This window comes from Salmo salar, chromosome 10 (assembly GCF_965601325.2).
Source record: "Salmo salar chromosome 10, fSalSal1, whole genome shotgun sequence".
Lineage (NCBI taxonomy): Eukaryota > Metazoa > Chordata > Actinopteri > Salmoniformes > Salmonidae > Salmo > Salmo salar.
In genome coordinates this window covers 19,852,852-19,877,577 of record NC_138300.1, presented here as the reverse complement: position 1 = coordinate 19,877,577, position 24,726 = coordinate 19,852,852, and the positions used below count along the sequence as shown (strand labels likewise).

At 41.9% G+C, this 24,726-nt stretch overlaps 1 protein-coding gene across 1 annotated transcript; it reads left to right on the top strand.

Annotated features, from left to right (window-relative positions):
- The first annotated feature begins 11,239 nt into the window (after positions 1-11,239).
- On the top strand, positions 11,240-20,722 carry LOC106613707 (uncharacterized). Its single transcript, XM_014216242.3, has 2 exons — positions 11,240-11,962; positions 17,239-20,722. The coding sequence occupies exons 1-2, from the start codon at positions 11,740-11,742 to the stop codon at positions 17,655-17,657; spliced, it is 642 nt and encodes a 213-aa protein (XP_014071717.1). The 5' UTR covers positions 11,240-11,739; the 3' UTR covers positions 17,658-20,722.
- Positions 20,723-24,726: the final 4,004 nt, after the last annotated feature.

Below are 24,726 nucleotides of genomic sequence, written 5' to 3'. Positions count from 1 at the left end.
CCATACATAAACAGACAAATGCACCAGCCGTAAGTGGAGTAAATTTTAGTAGCCTCGATCTACTGCTAAGACAAACAAATCTAAAAACTATTGACGTTGATTCAAGGTCACGGCTTCAGGCCAAGTTTATTTTAGTAATAGTCTCCAATTCATAGGCCTTTCTCTTCCATTTCAGATGAAAACAGCGTACTGTCTCTTGTGCCTTTCAAGATGGTATGACTTATGGTGCCATTCATGTAGGGCACTAAGGGGAATAAAATACCTATGGTGTTTACAGTACTTCCTTTACAGTATGGAAGCGTTGCCTTGATAATAATTATAATAATACATCGAATTTATAACGCGCTTTTCATTGAAAACCAATTTCAAAGTGCTACAGTAAATGCATTCAAATAAATACAAACAAAAGACGTAGACAAGAGAATGGATATAACTAGACAGGGACACTCACACAAAGAACACAGGTGAGTCTCAAGGGACAAGGACAACAAGGAACACAGCTATAACTACCAGAAGACCTTCCTAAAGTTTATGTTTTTTAGGCCATTTTTAAAAAGATCCAAGAGGCTGTGGTGCATTCAGGTGGTCCGGGAGTGCATTCCAGCTTGGTCCTGGGGACGTTGAAGAGAAGGCTATCGCTCCACTGGAAGTTGTGGGTGGGGTTATGGGATAGCAGCAGGTCTTTGAGGTAAGGATGGATGCACTGGAATGTCAGCAAGAGGGTTTTGAATTTGATTCTGAGTGAGACGCGGAGCCAGAGCAGAGATTCCAGAATGGTGGTTATGTGTTCAGGCTTACTCACGCTCATCGGGATCCTGGCAGCATTGTTTTTAATGTACTGGAGCTTCTAGAGTTTCCTGCCAGGGATCCTGAATAGAGTGCTTTGCAATAGTCCAGCCTTGAGGAGCCAAATGCACGGATGAGCTTATCTACATCAGACTGAGTAAGAGTGGGACGGAGTTTGGCAATGTTTTTGATGTGACAGCATTATGCTTTGCACAGCTGTCTGAAGTGATCATCGAAGGTCACAGAGGAGTTAACACTCAGATTGGAGATTGAAGATGAGAGAGGGATGTTCTGGACTGCAATGGTGAGGTGGGTTATGGGCGAGTGCTGGACCTGGAGAGGGGTGCCAACTACAGGTGTTCACGGATCCACCTGTACCCTATAATTGGCCAGAACTTCCGGGTCCAGGTTGGGCTTCTTTAGAAGGGGGCTGATGACACATGTCTTGAGTGCAGTTGGAGATGGTATTTCCTCAACACCAGGGAGGTATTAATGAAATACCTCCCGAGTGACTTCTAGGAAGCAGGAGAGAAGCCGAGGTTGCGTTGGTAGAGGATCGAGGGTGGGAGGAGACAGAGGTAGTAGAGCTGGAGATGAGAACTTGAACTAACCAAGCAATTCAGACCCCTGGCCCTTATGGTAGATTGAACAGTTTATTGATCAGTTTTTCTAGACAGGTTGAACATTGGGATAACAACATGTCCTTGAATCTCCCCTTCACTTTCAACCTGCATGCCATCTTGAATGGCCACGTTCTCTGAAATGTAATACGTGTCTGAAGACATTTCAGATGGCGATATTAATTGGTGTATTGCATTGGTGCAGATTAGGATGTGCATTGGTATATCAACACAGTACAGATTGTTCCGTTTGGATTGTTTTAATATTGCTGCAGTAGTAAGATAAAATCTGATTAGAGACTGTTGCTGTTGCTTTAGCTGAGTGGGAGATATTTTTACAGTATTAGAAAATATAATAGTTTAAATAAATATTGCCAGTGTATATTCTACACACTTTACACACCTATCACTAAAAGGAAAATAAAGAATATTAATATAGTCTTAACAATACTTGAGATGGCAATGGTTGTTGACGTAGTTTTTGAATAGTTTTTGACTTGAGCAAATTGGCCATGCTTCGTATGTTTACAGCTTGCCTGCTACTGCTTTGCTGAAAGAGAAAACAAAATGACAAGGCGTTAAAACACAATAAACTACATCATAATACAACAATACTGTGAGAATGGCAGTTCCCCCAGCATATCTGCTAGTCACAGAAACAAAACTATCACTGAGTGCTTAAGGAAAATGTCTGAATGTGTTACGACAGCGCAGCCACACCTACAACGTGAATGGCATTGAGAGAAAAAAAACTATCAAAAAATGTAATACAGAGTTGGCATCATTCCTTAGGCCATGTATTGTGTAAAGGGGAAAATTAACAATATTTACTGCCTATATCCCCTGATCTTTCACCTCCACTTGGGAGACTGCATCTGAAAATGATTACGTTGTTAGAAGCCAAACTTTTTGTCATTTTTATTTGTGTTGTGATATGGTAGGTATTAGTCACGCTTGAACTCTCCAAGAGATTCAGAACCCTGAGCCAGCATGTAGGGTAGCCCAGAGGAGTGAGTGTGAGTGAGTCAGGAGTACACCCTCTGCACCCCATGATGGCCCGTGTGGCTCAGTTGGTAGAGCATGGTGTTTGCAACGCCAGGGTTGTGTGGTTCAATTCCCACGGGGGACCAGTACAGGGAAAAAAATGTATGAAATGTTTGCATTCACTACTGTAAGTCGCTCTGGATAAGAGCGTCTGTTAAATGACTAAAATGTAAATGGGGCGTAGGCCACATCTCATTTGTGAGGTCATCACAATGAGACCACAGACTAACTGGTATCTATTGGTTTCAGGGCAGAAGTCACCCCTGCTCATCAACAAAACACTTCAGCCTAGTTAAATAAAGGTCACATTTAATTTTTTTTAAAATGTATGTCTTTGAATCTCAGGTCACATAAAACATCTGGTGGTCATGATGAACAACAAAATCAGCCTCCAGCTCCAGCATCAATGACAATGTTACATTGCCTAATTGTAAAATCATGAATGGAACTAAACTGATAGTGTTATTGATACAACCATTCCAACCACAGTATGGCACAGTAACAGAGGTTTCTCCATGAAGATGTTATCTAATCAATGTAAACCAGTGGCGGTTGGTGCCGTTCAAGATTAGGGAGGCCGATTTATTTTATTTATTAGCATTGCCTTATTTCTATTACAGCGTATTGGATGACTGTCATTCAGATTACATTCACTCAGCTCAATGTAACATCAATAGGTTTAGGCCACTACATGATGCTACAATTTGCCCTATACCCATCATGAGGTTGCTACAGCCTAGCATAAACATTTTTATAACGTAGGTGCACAGGTCTAGAGACAAATTGGAGTAATCAAGGTGACAGACAGTGACACATTCAATACTACCTTACACACTCTTGCCTGCATCTAGCTGATCTGGGGTGTATTCATTAGTCCAAAATGAGAGTTTCTATCGGACAAATTCAGGTAGGTCCTCCCCGTTTTGTTCCGCTTGCTTTCGTTTAAGAAACGTTTTGCAACAGAATCGGCAGAATGAATACACCCCTGATCCCCTCACACACAGTTCACTTTCATAGCAGCCATTTACATCATCATCACTTTGCTTGTTGTATAATTCCTTCTCACATCTATGCGCTCTCCTTCTCTCACCTTTTCCCTTCGCTTGTGGACTTCAGTGCACAACACAACAACTGTCTGTCAGCAGGCGCAAAAACCTCTCCAAGCCAAACCTTCATACCATAACCGCAAACCGCTACACAGTCTCCATCGTTGTCACCATATTAACTTTATAGTCAACAAACTAGAACTAACGCGTTAGTAAAACCACAATTCAATCCATGTGTCCAATCACGCAGTACAGTGTAAAGTAAGCAGTTTAGCAGTTACACCAGCGGGCCTGGGTTCCATTAAATGAATAAAACCGAAAGCGTATCTTGACTTGGAAGAGTTTCCGTGTTGGATAGCCTTAGCCAGCTAGCTAAAATAAATAACATTCCTCTCTGAGTCAGCTTGTTGAGTAGACTAAATCAGCTGCATTAGCTAAGTAAGTGAAAGGTAAACTGAGAAGAATTAAAATACAAATAAATATAGCTAGCTCTCTCTCTCTCTTCTCTTCAATTTTAAAACTGTTCAACTACTGTCTCTCTCTCATTGAGTCAACTACTCACCACATTTTATACACTGCAGTGCTAGCTTGCTGTTGCTTATGCTTTCAGTACTATATTAATTATCTGATCCTTTGATTGGATGGACAACATGTCAGTTCATACTTCAAGAGCTCTGATAGGTTGGAGGATGTTCTCCAGAAGTCGTCATAATTACTGTGGAAGTCTATAGAAGGGGGTGAGAACCATGAGCCTCCTAGGTTTTGTATTGAAGTCAGTGTACCCAGAGGAGGATAGAAAATAGCTGTCCTCCGGCTACACAATGGTGCTACCCTTTAGGGGTAGGCTTCTGTTGACCTTCATTGCAAAACATTGTGTTTTAATCAGTTATTTGGTGACCTGTGAATATATTTAGTATTGTTTTACCTATTTTTCTGAAATTCTGGTCCTACCCTTCCTCCTCTGAGGAGCCTCCACATTGTGAACTAAACCAACCAGAGGTTAATTTATTTATCTGGTGTCCTTCACATAACCCCAACCTGACCCCACAAGACAGTTGACCTCTGGGATGAGGGACACCACCCTGGGGAGCCTACGGGTATTTCCCCTGATCTGCACCACACATAATGGGAACTGTGGTCAGTGCCCTCCATCTAGTCCTCTTTCGACATGCCTCAAAGCAGTCTGGATCTGCCCCCTCTAATACTGACAAAGTACCTTTAACCCTCTCTGTTCTCTGGCAGAAGCACCAATGGGTAGATATAATGCGGGGACTGAATTGCATTAATAGTATCTTACATAATGGAAACCAGTTATCCTTACCCGTGTCAAAGCGAGGACGTGGGGTTTTAGAGATTGTTGTGTGTGTCATCCTGAGTCTGACCATCCCAATGGAGGACCATACTAGTTATTGACTCCTTCAGCATGTGTAGTGGAGTGCTCTCTGAATCCTGCAGATGAGGCTCATGGTGGTGGTAAACAGATTACCCCCCACGGCCATCCCCACACCTCCAGGCGGTGACTCCCTCCAGCCAGGCTGGGTAAATCGCGGCCCACGTGATGGAGATAAACTGGGAGGCATTAGCAGCGCTAATCCACGCCTGATCTTAGGAGCCATGCTGCTCTCTATAGTCCTCCCTGGCTGCTGCCGTGCCGTTTGGCCTTGAAGACATCTGACCGTACAATAACGTAGACCATTAGGAATTCAGCCCAAGCCTTCTCCTCTGCTTGGGAAGAGAAAATGTAGGTACTGTATCACTTTTCCTTGCTCCTGCTGTGATGTTCTCATGTAGTGGGTCGAGTTTGAGTCTTTTTGGCTTGCGTTTTGGTGCCTTTCTCAGGACGGTTGGTTACGGAGGTACCTTTTGATCTAAGTGATTGTGCTTCTGTAGAGGCTTGCAGCCATTGACATTGCTGTAAAACTTGAACATTGTGTGTCAAGTAATGGACTGCACCTGAGGTACCTTTATACAGCACATGTCTCCACCTCCTCCAAACACTTAACCCTTAAATGACCAAAGCTTATGGACCTCACTGTGGATGTACATTTGATTCTCTTGTAGCACTTGGAATGTTCCTACTTTTTATACATTTTCTTATAATACTGCAATTGATCCATGGCATAGAGTCTAGTAGTAAACCCAAACAGCGTTCACATTCACAGTGATCCAACTCAACAGAATGAATCCCGATTTGTAAAGTGCTAAACAGCAGATTGTGTTTTTATCTCTACCAAGAGCATGGCACGTGCTCATCAATGTCCTAGAATTCAAATATAAGGTCATCTTTCTGAATATAAATTCTGAATAGTTTTTTTGTTGTTGTGAGAGATCATTGTAGAGTTGAGTTGATGATGTAAAGTTGCATGTATGGACAACTCCCATTAGTGATTTACTTCCCCCTCTTGCACTTGTTTATTGGTTACTGAAAGACCCCACTTTATCACGTCTCCATGTATTTTTACTCAAGTGATTACAGCACGTAAACACAAAACAAGACAGACAGATGGGCTGAATTCTTCTCTCTATTGTTGTTGAGGCCTGAGAACGCCTACAGAGGAAGAGTGGCCTTGGAACTACATTGTGGATCTTTACCAAATGTGAAGGACCTACTTGACTATAGGAATAAGAACAATTTGGTTTATTTGACTTTGTTTAGAATTATTCTATAAATACTCATAAAGTTAATTGATTTCATTTCCTGTAGGGTTTGGAATAGATATGTATAAAACCTGACATTTCAATTTACAACTTCTTTCCCAAAATGTCCTATGTGAATTGAATTGTCTTCTTGTGAAGGAAGAGGGTGTACTGTTCTTGGATAAGTGGTCTACGAATTATGATCCTAGTTGTTTTCCAACTGATATACAAATGAGCATCATGAGAAAAGAATGCATTTTCGTTTAGGCTAGTTGATGAAGAGCTCAGATAAAAAATGCATGATAAGAGACTGAACATAAACAAAAATCCATGCACACATACTGTATAACCCCACACAGCTGAGGTTTATGCACAATTTGCAGATATAAGAAGTTACTTACATGACAAAGACATCCAACCTTTAAAAAGTCATCTTTCACAGAGGCCGGCACACTCCACTGTAATGAATGTAAAAGTCTGAGAATATTACCTGAGGAAATTCTCTACTCTGGCTAATCTCCATTGAAGAGTGAATGAGGGATTAAAACATAGTCCTGTGGAGTCAGGAGATAGAGAGACAGGACAGAGAAGACACAAAAGAAGCCCCATGCTGGATCTGATAGACCATTGGAGGTCAAGAAAGACATTAGGTAAAAATAGACTCTGAGGGCCAAGATGACACTTTGCAAAGCACAATGGGGAGCCAGTTTGCTACAGAAGGAAAAAATATATATATATGATCAGGTAAATTGACTGAGAACACATTTTCATTTACATAAACAACCTGGGGAATAGTTACAGTGGAGATGAATGAGCCAATTAGAAGCTGGGGATGATTAGGTGGTAATGGTATGAGGGCCAGATTGGGAATTTAGCCAGAACACCGGGGTTAACACCCCTACTCTTACAATAAGTGCCATGGGATCTTTAGTGACCATAGAGAGTCAGGAACCCCATTTAAAGTCCCATCCAAACGACAGCACCCTACACAGGACAATGTCCCCAATCCCTGCCCTGGGGCATTGGGATATTTGTTTTAGACCGGAGGAAAGAGCACCTCCTACGGACTTCTGCCATTACCACTTCCAGCAGCATCTGGTCTCCCATCCAGAGACCAACCAGGAACAACCCTGCTTAGCTTCAGATGCAAGCCAGCAGTGGTATGCAGCAACAGGAAATGTGAATTATTATATGGATTATAATTAACAGGCCATTTCTTTATGGGTTGATACATTTTTTTAAGGGAAAATCAAGTCTGAAATTGTGGAAATTACAAACTTCAGAAGCCTTTTTAAACATCAAATACACTACAAGTTTTACATTTCCTGCATTGCAGGTATGTTTTCCTGCAAAAGGGTGATCGAATTAAGATCATACATCTGTACACCACTTAAACTGCACAAAAGCTGATATGATTCAGTGTCTGGATCACTGGTGTTTATTCATGGATACCAAGAGAAGCCAGGTTACCCCCAAAAAATGACCAAGAAAAGAGAAAAAATGATTTAGTCTCTCTGTGTTTCATAATTCTCTTTCAATTCGCAAGAGGTTGAATGTATCTCACCGGAGATAGCATCCAAGCGAGTGAACGAGCGCCCCTCTGTCTCTGTATGTGTAGGCAATCGATATGATGCTGTCTGGTCATAAAGCTTATGACATTGTTGCCGCCGGTAGCATTGAATGCAAGGGAAGCCAGCGAGCATTTGGCCTCCCTTGATAAAAAAAAGTATAAAATAATAGGCAATCAGCGTTGCGCTAAAATGGGTGAGCTCAACTGTGAAAGGTACTGGCGAAGAAAAAAAGTTTGGCGTTGGCTTCCCTCCAATCACATCCCATCAAGTGCAATACGTCATTGACAGAAACAACTTGATTGTTGCATCTCGTTGTTCTCTGGTGGATAGCTAGCTAGCTAAAAGTGTCTCTTTTCTAAATTAGCCATGGATGGAGATAGGGATTTGGACTTGTAGTTTTACTTAATTTTCCGTACTGCCCAATGCTTACAAGGGCGATTCTGGATCCAACCATAAATTCAGACATTGTGCCCCTGGCCTGAGAGGATGGAAGTTCAATATGTAGCTAGTTGTAGAAGGCTAATGTTGAAGAAGGCTAGCTAACGTTGCACATGAAAGGAAGTCAGGCTAGCGAGCTAGCATTTTAGCCAGGTAGCCTAGGACAACAAAAAATAAAAGTGTGTACTGTATGATAGAGTCATAGACCGGTTCGTCAACATGAAAGACAGGAGGGTGGCATTGGAGTTTCTTTACAAGTAGGGTGAGTCAACATGTTTTTTCTACTTGCGCACGCACGCACGCACGCACGCACGCACACACACACACAAAGAGAGAGATAAATCAGAACCATGGACAGCCACATCATATTTAGCTTACATTGATTGGACTAAATTGTTATTTGTATAGTAGTCCGAAAATGTCAGAAACATTAACTTCCTTGACCATGCTGTAGGTCACGTAACTGTTTGTTACATGCAAAATACTTTGTGGACTTCATCGGAGAGATGTTGTTCTCTGGTTTTGTGATGAAACAAAGGTGTGGTTGAATTTATTCTGCCACTGTGTCTTCTTATTGTTTTAGCCTTAGGCCTATATATGACGGTGGCAAGGCATAAGAACTAGCAGGTTATAGAGCAAGCAACACAATTATCACATAGGTTGTAAAATTGATTTTTTTCTGGCTTGGCTTCCCCACTAATTTGACCCACGCACCACTACTGGTCTGGATTAAGACCCTTTCTCCCATTGAGGCCTGTAAGTCAACCACAATACGGAGGTAATGCTTCTGTTGTACAGAGATACCAGAGGAAATATTTAGCTTTACCACACCTTTTACTGTGTGTCAGGCTGTACAGAGACACACAAGCAAATGAGCGACTTGAAAAGGAATCTGTAGCTACAATTTCATGTAATAAGAAATTAATGCCATGCAATTCATTTGCAATTCATTTGGTGTTAAACCTTAAGGCATGTTTCTGCTGGAAATTAACATGCCTACCGCTCAAATGGGTATACTATTCAGGAAGGTAATACAGAGTAGTTAAGACCATTGTATTTTGAATTAGCATAGTGAGGGCCTACAATTTAGTAGTATGGATGAAAATGAATAGGAACAGTTCGTGTTGTTTGAACGCCTTTTGTGTGTGTTGTTTGAATGTTTTCTATGAGTACCAAACTGGCAATACAGTGCCCTACATATAGTGAGTAATCCTTTATAGCGTGCTTTGTAAATGCGACTGCAGACTAGATTCTGTTTGCTCCTAGCAGAACTCGGCTAGACGTAAGCAAATGACTGTGCTCGCACACTCGCATACATTTTTTTTGTGTGCGCACGAACAGCCCAAAAAAAACCTGCCTAACACCAAAACGAACGAATAACGCACAGAATGTCGTCACAATATATGCGCGAAACGGCGCCACACGTTTCAACTGGATAGTATGCGACGGCCTTTAATCCTGAGGAGACGATGGGGCACATTTATGGGACTGGTAGTACCTGACTCAAACAACAAAAACACTCCACAACAGGAGGCTTCTGTTGACAAGGCAGTAAACCATTAGTGACGTTTCAAAGACATTCGCTGGTCCCAGTGGGTAGTGTCTCTGACTAAAAGGCAAATAACCAGCGCGCATTGACAGGAGGCCTGCATTCTTTTCATTTCTCCAACGTTTTCACTCCTAGCGTGCCACACTACAGAGAAGACCAGAAAGACAGACCCTGACGAAGCCCCTACAGAGGCCAAAGCACTCACCCCCAGTCTTGCAAAACACTTTGACAGAGCTGGTCTGGATATGTCCTCAGCCACTGTCAGTTCACCATTTCCTGATCTGGAGAAATGTTTTGCACCCCGCCATGTCTCACATGCATTTTCATGAAAAAGCACTTACACACACAGGTGCTCGAGCCCACAAACAACAACACACACACACACACCTTGTAGGGACACACAACTCAGTCCCATTTAAAATCCTATTTTCCCTAACACCTACCCTAACCCTAACTCAAAAATCTAACCCTAAATCTAACCCTAGCTCCTAACCTTAACCCTAAAATTAACTCTAGCTCCTAAACCTAAACCTAATTCTAACCCTAACACTAATTCTAACCTTAACCATAACTCCCCTAGAAATATAATTTGACCTTGTGGGGACAAGGGGCTTTGAAGTCTGGAACATTGGTGGAAGAGGATTTTTCCCTATTTAGGAACAAGGACTATCACTCCTTTTGTCTACACTGACAATTAGTGTAAAGATTCCAGTTATGAAAATGAATGCTAAGATTGACATGTGATGGTATTGATTAGCAGTAAGCTTCTAGAACATTAGTCATAATATTTTTTGCACAACAACAGAAAGAACAGTAGGGTCGAAGCGTTTTCAAATGCTTTCTGTAGTTGTGCAAAAAAAAAGAATGGCTAATGTTCTAAAGCCAAAGGGGTTATAATTCAATGCAGACAAATCACAGTATGGAAGCATGCAACACAACACCAAACACTTAAAAGAGCTTTCAGGATAGTTACCGCAGAACATAATTTATGGTTGTGAGACAAGAATTGCTTACACACAGAGGCATCACTGAGAGATACCACAACAATGTGGGCCTAAATCAAACTGTGAAGCCAATAAAACACTCTTGAGAGATAAATAATGAAAACAAAATCTCTTGCTGCATAGTTCAGTTTAAACCATTTCTACGGAGCCAATCCCTCAAGCAAATCCAACTAGAAGATTGTGGAAATTCATTATCGCTCAGATCTTTCAAGGAACAATTGCGCACTTTTCTTCTTTGGCCGGGGTTTCAAGGTTACATATTTACGTGTTTCTTGTGACGGCGAGAAGTATCTTCTGTAAACTGATGTAAGGCTGGCTTACATGAGAACGACTGTACATTCAAAGCTGCCTATTCAAACACAGACATACCCGACAAGTCTCTGTCCTGCGAAATGGAGACTACAACTGGAACAAGATAAATCTTGGTGGAATGAGATACTTTTGGAGGCTACTGTGGTAATAGACTTTTCATCTGGGACTTGACATGATGCCAAAGGAGTATCCGATCCATGCTCACAATATAGTATCCCATCCACGCTCACAATAGACTCACAATGGTATCCCATCGGTCAGCATACAGCTTGTGCAACCTTCCTCACAGAGTTGTATGCTGACTGCAATTCCCTGTTCACTTTTGATTAACTGAAAGATACAAACAAAAAATAAAGGTGATCGGGGACCTCTTGCATGGGTTGCCGGCATTGAAATACCTATTTTATCTGGGCAAAACCACACTTAGCGAACCACACTTAACAATCCACACCTGTAAAAGAGCCTCAGCAGAGGGACAAGGTATTTTGTTGAAGGCAAAAATACTTCAGATAACGTTTTGAGAATGAGATCTGTTGAAATGAAGGCCACTAATAATGAGAGGCTCGTTCCACTGTTTATGGCAGTGGAACTGTGAAACATACTGTAATATGTCATCAATTGCATGAAGTTCTATGATTTTATGATGTTCGGTGTTGCATTGAAAACATTCCTCTTAACTTCTTTCCTTGTGGTTCCTTGTCTTTCAGTGTCAATGCTCCTACTTATTCTAAGATGAAGTTATGGAAGTGCGCCGCCATCGCCTTGACTCTCTGTGGAGCAGCACTGTCCTTCTTCCTCACTCGAACCATGGTTCCCACGCCACCGCATCACATCCCCTCCTGGCACACGTCTTCGTCGCGGACGTCCTCGTCCTCCAACTCCTCTTCCTCCCTGATCGGCGGCCGTCATCGCAAAGCGCGGTCGACGGAAGGCATTGGCAACATTTTGACAGAATGTAAGCAAAATCGTTATTTTCAGTCACCAACTATTTTGGTCCAGGTGTTCTGATTGGTTTGGATATTCTGATTGACCCTTGCTAAAGCTCTGATGTCATTGGTCTGTGAAGAAAATGTGGTAGAGACCAGTCAAGAGAATGTATGCTTTGACGCCCATGTGTTGATGTCAACAGTAAATTGGATAATTCTCAGCCAGTCTGAGGGTCACCACTAGTGTTCCTTTACAGACAAAGCCACGGTACATCTACTGACAGAGCATGACAGCATAGCAGCCAACCGCAGCTTACAGACAGACAGGGTAATCAAATCAAATGTGACGTCCAGAGAACAGAACTCCATTAAGGTCTGGAGCGTCATCTCAAAATCCCAGGAGCATTTGCACTTTGAGGGTGATAAAACAGCTGTAACGTCCTGATATGGTTTTAGAGGGTATGCAGTATTCATGAGAAAATGTGCCATAAAAAATTCAGCGACGTAAAATGTCAGTGATGGTCTCGGGGTATGTCCGTTAGGATGGGGATAAGAAGAGTTTCAGATAGTCCCACTAAGTGGGTTAGTGGAGGCTAGAGAGTTGACATCCCTGGCCATGTGGTTGAAGAGCCACCTGACTGGTGTAAAGACAAAATGTACACACTGTCCCTTTAGCTTTGGGCTGTACATTACTGTGGGTTCTCGTTATCACTCATCCGCTGATGTCATTCTATTTTCAAACTAATAGAATGTTGGCTGCGAAACTGAGCGTGAGTGAGGGGAATTTCTCTAGAGTCATTTTTACCAGACCGAAACTTTCTATCCAGTGTCCTTTTTCTGGCCTGGACTCTGAGTGTGACTCTCAGACCATTATTCAGATTATCCAGTAGAGATTTAAGGCCAGGTCAAGCGTAAAATCAGCTAGCCTAATTACCTAATCTGTGATGCTACTGCCAGGTCATGGGGAGATCTTCACACAAAACAAATGACCAAATTTCCAACCCTTCACTTTGGGAAGGCCTTTTTCAATTTCGTTTGTGAATGCAGAGAACAGCGAAGTGTTATTGCTTTAAGAACACCATTGATTACAGAGTGTCAGTCAGTGAGCCAGGATAATACAGGGCTATTACTGTCCATGTCTTTCAAGTGTCTGAGTTTATACGGTTCAGGATTTAACATGCCCCCTGGCGCTGCAAAAGATCCTGAGCCTTTTAAGTAAATGTTGTGTCCTGGAGGGGATAGAATGAACAGTTAATTACAGCTCTATCTAACTGGAGAACAGTATGGTGACCCTAAGGGGCAAAGTACAACAGAATTGTCAGACAGAAAAGCATTGTTTTTCATGATATCTAAACCTCTTGTGAAGGAAATACCTGAAAGTATCTTTAAAGGGGTAATATGTGATTACTAAATACATTTTTGGACTTTTAAATGAATGATATATATACCCATTGATTCTTAAAGAATATAACTTGGAAATGCCTCTTGACCTTAGTTCAACTAGCCAGCAGCATACCACCCTGCATCCCACTGCTGGCGTGCTTCTGAAGCTGAGCAGGGTCACTCCTGGATGGGAGATCAGACGCTGCTGGAAGTGGTGTTGAAGGGCCGGTAGGAGGCACCCTTTCCTCAGGTCTAAAATAAAACGTCCTAGGGCAGTGATTGGGGACATTGCCCTGTGTAGGGTGCTGTCTTTCAGATGGGATGTTAAACAGGTGTCCTGAATCTCTGAAGATCCCGTGGCACTTATTGTAAGAGTAGGGGTGTTAACTCTGGGGTCCTGGCTAAATACCAAATCTGTGTCTCATACCATCATGGCCACCTAATCGTCCCCAGCTTCCAATTGGCACATTAATCTCCCCTGTAACTATTCTGCAGGTTGTTGCTGTAAATGACAATGTGTTGTCAGTCAATTTACCTGGTTAAATTTAAAACTGTTGAACCCCAAATATAAGCCTATTTTTCTCCATTGTTTGTAAACAATGTCATTTGAAAGAAATACTGTATAGCTGCAAAACATCTTGATCTCATGGATGGTCAGTCCTTGCATCCATATCTCTGTCTATGAATTGGAAAGTGGTTACATTTCTCCTGCCCCATCCCTCAGCTCTTTACCAAAACAGAGGAGGGTGAACGCTTTGTTATTGTTTGAACTGCAGATCGGCCCTTTTAATTGATATGCATATGTTTTGGTATTTGGTAATCCCCCTGGCATGAGGTTCTGGATCAGGTGTCCAAATGTACTGGATACGTTTCAATGCGCAACGTACATCTCACTCCACTCCTACACATCTGGGGAACAAGTTTCATTGACTCCTAATGTGTTAAATGTGCTTATATTTAACATGTGTAAACTTGGCAAATATAGTTCAACAAAGCCACCGGTGTACCAGCCAAATTGCCATGGTCTGAAAGGGGTATTCCATTTCTATGGACTCTGCAGAAAATATGACTTTCTCTGTCAAGTATATAGCTAGCAGCTGTACTGGAGCTCAATATTTGCACAACTGACAACGTGTTAACATTGGAAAAGGCTCATGTCACTCCCAATGCATGTGTGCATGTCCTCCATGAGAAATACTATGTCCACTATGAAAAAGTCCTTGCACTATCAGGTTTTGAAATAAATCACTTAGTTAGACACACCTGTCATTGATGATAGATAAAGACTAATTTTAGAGAACTTATTGTTCACCAAGCCAATGATCCGTGCAAGTGGAAAGGATGAACATGTTTCAATCGTTTGCAATTCATCTCTACAAACTGAGGGAAGGAAGGGATGTCTGATGCTAGCATTATACAGGTACTGCAACTGCCAAAATAAAGGAAACACTTGAGTAAATGAGGGATACAAAGTATTGTATATTGAAAGCAGGTGCTTCCACACAGGTGTGGGTCCTGAGTTAATTAAGCAATTTAAACATCCCATCATGCTTAGGGTCATGTACAGTGAGGGAAAAAAGTATTTGATCCCCTGCTGATTTTGTACGTTTGCCCACTGACAAAGAAATAATCAGTCTATAATTTTAATGGTAGGTTTATTTGAACAGTGAGAGACAGAATAACAACAAAAAAATCAAGAAAAACTCATGTCAAAAATGTTATAAATTGATTTGCATTTTAATGAGGGAAATAAGTATTTGACCCCTCTGCAAAACATGACTTAGTACTTAGTGGGAAAACCCTTGTTGGCAATCACAGAGGTCAGACGTTTCTTGTAGTTGGCCACCAGGATTGCACAAATCTCAGGAGGGATTTTGTCCCACTCCTCTTTGCAGATCTTCTCCAAGTCATTAAGGTTTCGAGGCTGACGTTTGGTAACTCGAACCTTCAGCTCCCTCCATAGATTTTCTATGGGATTAAGGTCTGGAGACTGGCTAGGCCACTCCAGGACCTTAATGTGCTTCTTCTTCAGCCACAGCTTTGTTGCCTTGGCCGTGTGGTTTGGGTCATTGTCATGCTGGAATACCCATCCACAACCCATTTTCAATGCCCTGGCTGAAGGAAGGAGGTTCTCACCCAAGATTTGACGGTACATGGCCCCGTCCATCCTCCCTTTGATGCAGTGAAGTTGTCCTGTCCCCTTAGCAGAAAAACACCCCCAAAGCATAATGTTTCCACCTCCATATTTGACGGTGGGGATGGTGTTCTTGGGGTCATAGGCAGCATTCCTCCTCCTCCAAACACGGCGAGTTGAGTTGATGCCAAAGAGCTCAATTTTGGTCTCATCTGTCCACAACACTTTCACCCAGTTGTCCTCTGAATCATTCAGATGTTCATTGGCAAACTTCAGACGGGCATGTATATGTGCTTTCTTGAGCAGGGGGACCTTGCGGGCGCTGCAGGATTTCAGTCCTTCACGGCGTAGTGTGTTACCAATTGTTTTCTTGGTGACTATGGTCCCAGCTGCCTTGAGATCATTGACAAGATCCTCCCGTGTAGTTCTGGGCTGATTCCTCACCGTTCTCATGATCACTGCAACTCCACGAGGTGAGATCTTGCATGGAGCCCCAGGCCGAGGGAGATTGACTGTTCTTTTGTGTTTCTTCCATTTGCGAATAATCGCACCAACTGTTGTCCCCTTCTCACCAAGCTGCTTGGCGATGGTCTTGTAGCCCATTCCAGCCGTGTGTGGGTCTACAATATTGTCCCTGACATCCTTGGAGAGCTCTTTGGTCTTGGCCATGGTTGAGAGTTTGGAATCTGATTGATTGATTGCTTCTGTGGACAGGTGTCTTTTATACAGGTAACAAGCTAAGATTAGGAGCACTCCCTTTAAGAGTGTGCTCCAAATCTCAGCTCGTTACCTGTATAAAAGACACCTGGGAGTCAGATATCTTTCTGATTGAGAGGGGGTCAAATACTTATTTCCCTCATTAAAATGCAAATCAATTTATAACATTTTTGACATGCGTTTTTCTGGATTTTTTTGTTGTTATTCTGTCTCTCACTGTTCAAATAAACCTACCATTAAAATTATAGACTGATCATTTCTTTGTCAGTGGGCAAACATACAAAATCAGCAGGGGATCAAATACTTTTTCCCTCACTATAAAAATGAGTTATTTTGGCTACCACGGATAAAAGAACATATCTCAGTGACTTTGAAAGAGGGGTCTCAAAGGAGCATAGGGGGTTTAAAGGGTGTGTGTGTGTGTGTGTGTGTGTGTGTGTGTGTGTGTGTGTGTGTGTGTGTGTGTGTGTGTGTGTGTGTGTGTGTGTGTGTGTGTGTGTGTGTGTGTGGGGGGGGGCGTCAGTCACCAGACCTCAACCCAATGGAACACTTATGGGAGATTCTGGAGCAGAGCCTGAGACAGCGTTTTCCACCACCATCAACAAAACACCAAATTATGGAATTTATTGTGTAAGAATGGTGACGCATCCCTCCAATAGAGTTCCAGTCACTTGTAGAATCTATGCCAAGACACATTGAAGCTGTTCTGGTGCTTCTGGTGGCTTGTGGCGGCCCAACGCCCTATTATTAAGACACTTTATGTTGGTGTTTCCTTTATTTTGGAAGTTACTTGCATGTTCCAGTACATTTCACAGGTACAGGTGAAGCAGCTGTTTTCAAAGCCTTTTACCCTGTCACATTACTAGTATTTGAAAACCTGTACCAACAACCGTATGGATCTTTTATCTTTCTATTTTCCAAACTGCCAATGGTTGAGGCTGGGGTCTCACAGACATTCAAAGCTCTTCATTGTATCACAGGCCATGCTGTATATACAACAGATTGATTGGACGTTTCAAATGGTTGTATCTTCCTCTAGCCTAACACCATCTCTTCTTCTCTTCTCTGCAGTCATGCACATGTTCCAGAGCTTCACAGAGGGGGAGCTGAAGCAGATGATCGGGACTCTGGTGGAGAAGAAGGCACGGCAGGAGGCCAGGCAGGAGGCCAGGCAGAGCAAAAGGACTAAACGGGCTAAGAAAGCATCGAAGCCATGTTCCCTGCGGGAGGTGGAAGTGACTGTCAGTGAGTTGGGTCTGGGCTACCACAGTGATGAAACGCTGCTCTTCAGGTACTGCAGCGGGAACTGTAAAGCTAGCCGACGCAACTACGACGTCATACTGAAGAAATGGACGAGGAAAGGCATCTCGAAGAGGGAGAGGAGCCCCTGCTGCCGGCCCAAGGAGTACGATGACATTTCCTTCCTGGACAACAACAACAGATACAAGACGCTCCACAACTTTTCTGCTCTGTCCTGTGGCTGTGTATAACGCCTCTATAGCCATTTTGATTTCCCAGACACTGTGTCGAACATGGGAAACGCAACAACTACTGCTACAAAATAAAAAACAGGAGTACACAAGAATCGATCCCTACAGTACAATGCCAGGGAATACGGACATATAAACTACTACTATTTAAAACTGTTCATTTTGTGTTCGTTTTTAAAAGACATCAGCAAACGTCTGTTTTGCTTTCCTTGCCTTTCATGGGATACTTCTCTGTCGGTGGTGAGGATAATATATTACATGACCTATGTGTCATCATGGGGCAATAACAGTAACTGCAATGATTTGCTGCTTGATTGTGGACTATGGAGCAATGGCTCCATTACCTACGTATGTACAAAATACCAGCTGAGGTATAACTAGTGCATGCTCTATTATCAGTCTGGTCTGATACCACACTTGTAAGAGGCCTGGTACATTTTTTTTTTCCAGAAATGAGTTTGTAGGAGTGTGTCCATGGAAAATACTAGAATAAGCTAGCGAATGCAATATGAAGCTTCCACAGTAGGCTTCTCCACAACGTCTTGATCTGCACCATTAATAAGGCATGAGATATCACTAAGGCAAGTCCAATGGAGCAGCAACAACAGTACAGTAGACTAGGAAAGACGATCGGCTTGGAGAAACACGCATAGCAGGCTTCGCACAATATCTTATATGTCATTCATATCACAGGTAATGAACTAAATAATGACATCTCCAGCCTTTATCGGTAACCATGAAAATCTACCTCATTTACGTCGAACGATAATGGAAAACAACACCCAATATAAAAGAACCCTTAAATGTTCTTCAGCTGCTTCCTCTGTATTCATCACTAGAAACAGACTGAAATAAGATATTTTAGTAGTAGTAAATACACTAATGACTTGTATTGGCATAAGAAGTTGCAGGGTAAAAAAACAACCACAGCCATATGCTTGTCGCATGCATTCTAAATGGAGCCTGTATGGGTGATTTAATCTTAATGACAGCAGCTTGTTAATTAAATGGAATGGCTGTGTCTGTGTAAGCCTTTTCCCGGAAAATAGAAATCCAACAGAAAAACAACATGCTATCAGAAATCCCTATCCTTCTACAGCAAGATCCCTATAAACTCATCAAAACAACCTAGATGGTGGAGTAATGCAGTCTTGTTTGATCATCTAGGCAGAGTGGTACATTAACTGGCATCGTAAACGTGACTGCGAGAGGGATTGTGCTTCAGTCTTACCCTGAATTAGCCTCCACAAATCCATACCATTTGTGAAAATCCCATAATAGACTACCCTAATCCACTTACCTCCTTTATAACTGACTTGGCCAAAAGCACTGAGTACAAAATAGAGAAATGCAAGCCACTCTGCAGCGCTAACAGCTATTTTTAGTCACTACATGATTAGAGGACAATGGAGACATTTTGAATTAACCACACATGTAATGTTACCATAACAGGTTTGACAGCCTAATACGTGTTTCGTTAAACAGAGTCATTTTGAAAACAAAATAGAAATCATTCTCTTAGATTAATTGTGGCCAAATATACTTCGAATAAATAACCTTATCGTAAAACACCTTGAGCAGGATCCAGAGCATGACAAAAAACCTCAAATGACATGAGTTCAGAAACAATCTTTCATACTCGAAAACTGTAAACAAATCATTTTAGACAGAGCTGCATCGAAATGGTAACTTTCATCCCAATTAGATATTTCACCTGAGCATCTATAGTATAGTGAGAGGTACAGTAAGGTTTAAGTCTGAAGCCAGTGGAGATACCTCTTAAGTTAAAACCAATCATATAATTAGAGCAGAAAGTTAATTAAAGGCCCATGCTGGCGTTAAGCTAAGAAAACAGGTCTCTCCAGCCCAGGACCATAATACCCTCAAGTCTAAATGTGTTTAAAAACCAAAGTATTCCTCCCTTTCTGAATAATCAGTACACAGACACTTGCTGTCCAGATTAGCTGTAGACTGCCCCTTGCATGTAGAGAAGGTAGTATATATCTCTGGCATGTTACAATGGTCCACATTGTTGAGGACGTCTCAATAAAATAATTAAAGGGATAGTTCACCCAAATTACAAAAGGACACACTGGTTTCCTGTAAGCAGTGTGTGGACAAGGTACATATGACAGCACAGCAATCCATGCTTTGTTTCCTGTTTCCTAATGCTAATGGCACAAATCCCATTCAAGTCATGGGACAAATATTAGCATTTTCCGGGCATCATGTTCAAATCATCTAAGTGGCTTTGTTGAGCTTCACAATCAATTGTAGATACTTTCGAATTATTTGGACATAATGCGTGAAAATTGCTTATATCGGTCCCATGACTTGAATGGGATTTGTGCCACAAATGCTAAAACGTTAGCATTTGGAAACAGGGCCAGGGAAACTAAACCAAAGCATGGATTGCTGTCATACCTTGTCCATAGACTGCTTACAGGTTAAGGAAACCAATGTGTAATTTTGTAATTTTGGTGAACTATCCCTCTAAGTCTTTTTTGAAGGACAAAAATGATATGTAATTTATTTTTGCCTTTTCAAATGGATTACAATTTAAGAGAAAAGAGCAACTAGAAAAACAAATTGCTGTCTTAATGTTGATGATATATACTGTATGTATTTGTCGTTATATATTTTCATAACCCCTATATTTGCCATCACGAATTACTAAGTCTATTCAGCGCTATAATACAGTGTATCTATGGGTTTAAATTCCCTCAGGTTTCCTTAGTTTCCTCTCGTTACCTCCCTTGAACTCCCTTGAACTCATGGGTCTCTCAAAATGGGAGGGAAACGTTTGGGGAATAACAAACAACACCCTTCAGCTCTGGCATTGTTGGACTACGTTGACCGACTGCAGTAAAGTTGATGCAATGCATCTGTATTATAGATAATGTATATTTATTGGAGAGTAAGTTATGGTTTATTTATTTAGATAGCATCATCGAAAAAGAGGAATATGTTTATTTATTGAACTATTGGTGCCAAAGTGGACTTTACATGTATGATATGCTACATATTATGACCGTTGAATAAACTTAATCTGGTTCAAAATATAACGATGTATGTTGTTCTTTTACAAACACTCATATCGTTCAGTGAGACTATCTATCATTGGGTCAGTTACAACAAATCATGGTTCTAAATCACGCACAATGGCACACATATCCCATAAGAAGCTGATTTTCAGATTCTCCATTGGCAATGTGGTGTAGGATATTGCATAACTGTTGCTAATGAATGAGCATCGTGACTCATTGAATCTACTTGTCTGCATTTCAAGTAAAAATATTCTAAATGATATTTGTAGTAAAGGAAAGCTACAGCCCATGCATCAGACTATGAGGTAGGCAGGGTGGTGGTTTGGAGGCCTCTCCCCTCTCATATGTATTCTTTTAATGGGTTTTACAGTAAAGACATGCAATGTAACTGTAAAAGTGTATTACCTTTTAATGTGCCATGGACCCAACCAGTCATGATGTTTTCATCTGATTGTCAAACAAATCACTTAAAAAGTAGGTGACCATTTTCATACAAAATAATTCCAGCATCCGAACAGTGAACTGTGCACCCGCCAACTTTCCTTCAGTTCACAAGTGGCTGAAACTATCTCACTGGAGAAAGCATCTGAGCGAGCGAAACAGCACCCTTCTGTCTTACTATATGTAGCCCATGTATCTAGTAGTCTGACCAAAAAAAGAGTATGATATGCTATACTCTGAGTATGATAACGCATTCTCTTTTTGGCCAGTCAGCATCATATACAGTACATGGGCTACACTTCCAGTGCCTTCAAAAAGTATTCACACCCCTTGACTTTTTCCACATTTTATTATGTTACAGTTTGAATTTAAAATTCATTAAATGTAGTTTTTTTTTGGCCACCGGCCTATAATATCAAAGTGGAATTATGTTTTGAATTATTTTTAAAGAAATTAATTAAAAATGAAAAGCTGAAATGTCTTGAGTCAATAAATTCAACCCCTTTGTTATGGCAAGCCTAAATAAGTTCAGGAGTACACGTTTGCTTAACAAGTCACATAATAAGTTGCATGAACTCTGTGTGCGATAATAGTGTTTAACATGATTATTGAAAGACTACCTCACCTCTGTACCCCACACATACAATTATCTGTAAGGTTCCTCACTCAACAGTGAATTTCAAACACAGACTCAACCGCAAAGACCAGGGAGGTTGTTCAATGCTTCGCAAAGAAGTCAACTATTGGTAGAGGGGTAACATTATAAAAAAACAGACATTGAATATTCCTTTGAGCATGGTGAAGTTATTAATTACACTTTAGAGGGTGGATCAATTCACCCAGTCACTACAAAGATACAGTCGTCCTTCCTAACTCAGTTGCCACAGAGGAAGGAAACCACTCAGGGATTTCACCATGAGACCAATGGTGACTTTAAAACAGTTACAAAGTTTAACGGCAGTGATAGGAGAAAACTGAGGATGGATCAACAACATAGTAGTTACTCCGACAATACTAACCTAATTGACAGAATGAAAAGAAGGAAGGTTGTACAGAATAAAAATATTCCAAAACATGCATCATGTTTGCAACAAGGCACTAATGTAATACTGCAAAGAATGTGGCAAAGCAATTCACTTTTTTATCCTAAATACAAAGTTTTATGTTTGGGGCAAATTAAATGCAACACATTACTGAGCACCACTCTCCATATTTTAGAGCATAGTGGTGGATGCATCATGTTATGGGTATATGTTGTAATCATTAAGGACTGGGGAATTATTCAGGATAAAAGAGTAACAGAATGGAGCTAAGCAACAGCAAAATCCTAGAGGAAAACCTGGTTCAGTCTGCTTTCCACCAGACACTGGGAGATGAATTCCCCTTCCAGCAGGACAATAACCTAAAACACAAGGCCTACACTGGAGTTGCTTACCAAGAAGACAGTGAACGTTCCTGAGTGGCCGAGTTACAGTTGTGACTTAAATCTACTACAAAATCTAAAGCAAGACCTGAAAATGGTTGTCTATCAATGACCAACAACCAATTTGACAGAGCTTGAAGAATGTTGAAAAGAATAATGGGCAAATGTTGCACAATCCAGGTGTGGAAAGCTCTTAGAGAGTTATCCAGAAAGACTCACAGCTGTAATCGCTGCCAAAGGTGCTTCTACACCAAAGTATTGACTCGGGTGAGAAAACTTATGTAAATTAGACATTTCTGTATTTCATTTTCAACAAATTTGCAAAACATTTCTAAAAACGTGTTTTCAGTTTGTCATTAAGGGTTATCGTGTGTAGGTGAAAAAAAAATATTTAATCAATTTTGTAATACAACAAAATGCAAGGGAGTCAGAGCAAAACAATCAAGATAAATAAACAAATAATAAAGGTGGTCAATGTAAATTGTCTGGGTAGCCATTTGATTAAATGTTCAGCAGTCTTATGGATTGGTGGTAGAAGCTGTTCAGGTGCTTTTTGGTCACAGACTTGGTGCTCTGGTACCACTTGCCGTGCGGTAGCAGAGAGAACAGTCTATGATTTGGGTGGCTGGAGTCTTTGACAATTTTTAGGGCCTTCCTCTGACACCACCTGGTATAGAGGTCCTGGATAGCAGGGAGTTCAGCCCCAGTGATGTACTGGGGCATACGCACTACCCTCTGTAGCACCATGCGGTTGGATGCCAAGCAGTTGCCGTACCAGGCAGTGATGCAGCCAGTCAAGATGCTCTCGGTGGTGCAGCTGTAGAACTTTTTGATGATCTGGGGGCCCATGCCAAATCTTTTCAGTCTCCCGAGATCCCTATAAGCTGTCTCATCGTCGTCGGGTGATCAGGCCTACCCCCGTCGTGTCGTGTCGTCTGCAAACTTAATGAATGTGTTGGAGTCGTGCGCGGCCATGCAGCCATGGGTAACAGGGACTACAGGAGGGGACTGAGCAAGCACCCCTGAGGGGCCCCCGTGTTGAGGGTCAGCATGGTGGATGTGTTGTTGCCTACCCTCACAACCTAGGGGCGGCCCGTCAGGAAGTACAGGATCCAGTTGCAGAGGAGGTGTTCCGTCCCAGGGTCCTTAGCTTAGAAGACACAATGGTGTTGAACGTTGAGTTGTAATCAATGAACAGCATTCTCATGTAGGTGTTCCTTTTGTCCAGGTGGGAAAGGGCAGTATGGAGTGCAATAGAGATTGCATCATCTGTGGATCTGTTGGGGCAGTATGCGAATTGGAGTGGGTCCAGGATTTTGGGATGATGATGTTGATTTGAGCCATGACCAGCCTTTAAAAGCATTTCATGGCTACAGATGTGAGTGCTGCGGGGCGGATGTCATTTAGACCGGTGACCTTAATGTCGGTAGGCACAGGGACTATGGTGGTTTGCCTAAAACATGTAGGTATTACAGACTGGGTCAGAGTGCGGTTGAAAATGTCAGTGAAGACACTTGCCAGCTGGTCAGCGCATGCTCTGTGTACATGTCCTGGTAATCCATCTCACCCTGCAGCTTTGTGAATGTTAACCTGTTTAAAGGTCTTATTCACATTGGCTACGGAGAGCGTGATCATACAGTCGTCTGGAACAGCTCACACTTTCCACTAGATGTTGGTACATTGCTGCAGGGACTTGCTTCCAATTCAGCCACAAGAGCATTAATGAGGGGGCACAGGGGCATTGTCATGCTGAAACAGGAAAGTGCCTTCAACAAACTGTTGCCGCAAAGTTGGAAGCACAGAATCATCTAGAATGCCATTGTATGGTGTAGTGTTAAGATTTCCCTTCAATGGAGCTAAGGGACCTAGTCCGAAGCATGAAAAACAGTCCCAGACCATTATTCCTCCGCCACCAAACTTTACAGTTGGTACTATGCATTCGGTCAGGTAGCGTTCTCCTGGCAAACCCAGATTTGTTTGTCGGACTGCCAGATGGCGTGATTCATCACTCCAGAGAACGCGTTTCCACTGCTCCAGAGTCCAATGGCGGCGAGCTTTACACCTCTCCAGCCAACGCTTGGCATTGCGCATGGTGATCTTAGGCTTGTGTGCAACTGCTCGGCCATGGAAACCCATTTCATGAAACTCCCGACAAACA

Bases quoted from the DNA above. Each gene is read 5' to 3' on its own strand.
- LOC106613707 (XM_014216242.3), top strand. From the start codon at position 11,740: ATGAAGTTATGGAAGTGCGCCGCCATCGCCTTGACTCTCTGTGGAGCA. The intron at 11,963-17,238 runs GTAAGCAAAATC...TCTTCTCTGCAG, and splicing joins TGGCAACATTTTGACAGAAT to TCATGCACATGTTCCAGAGC.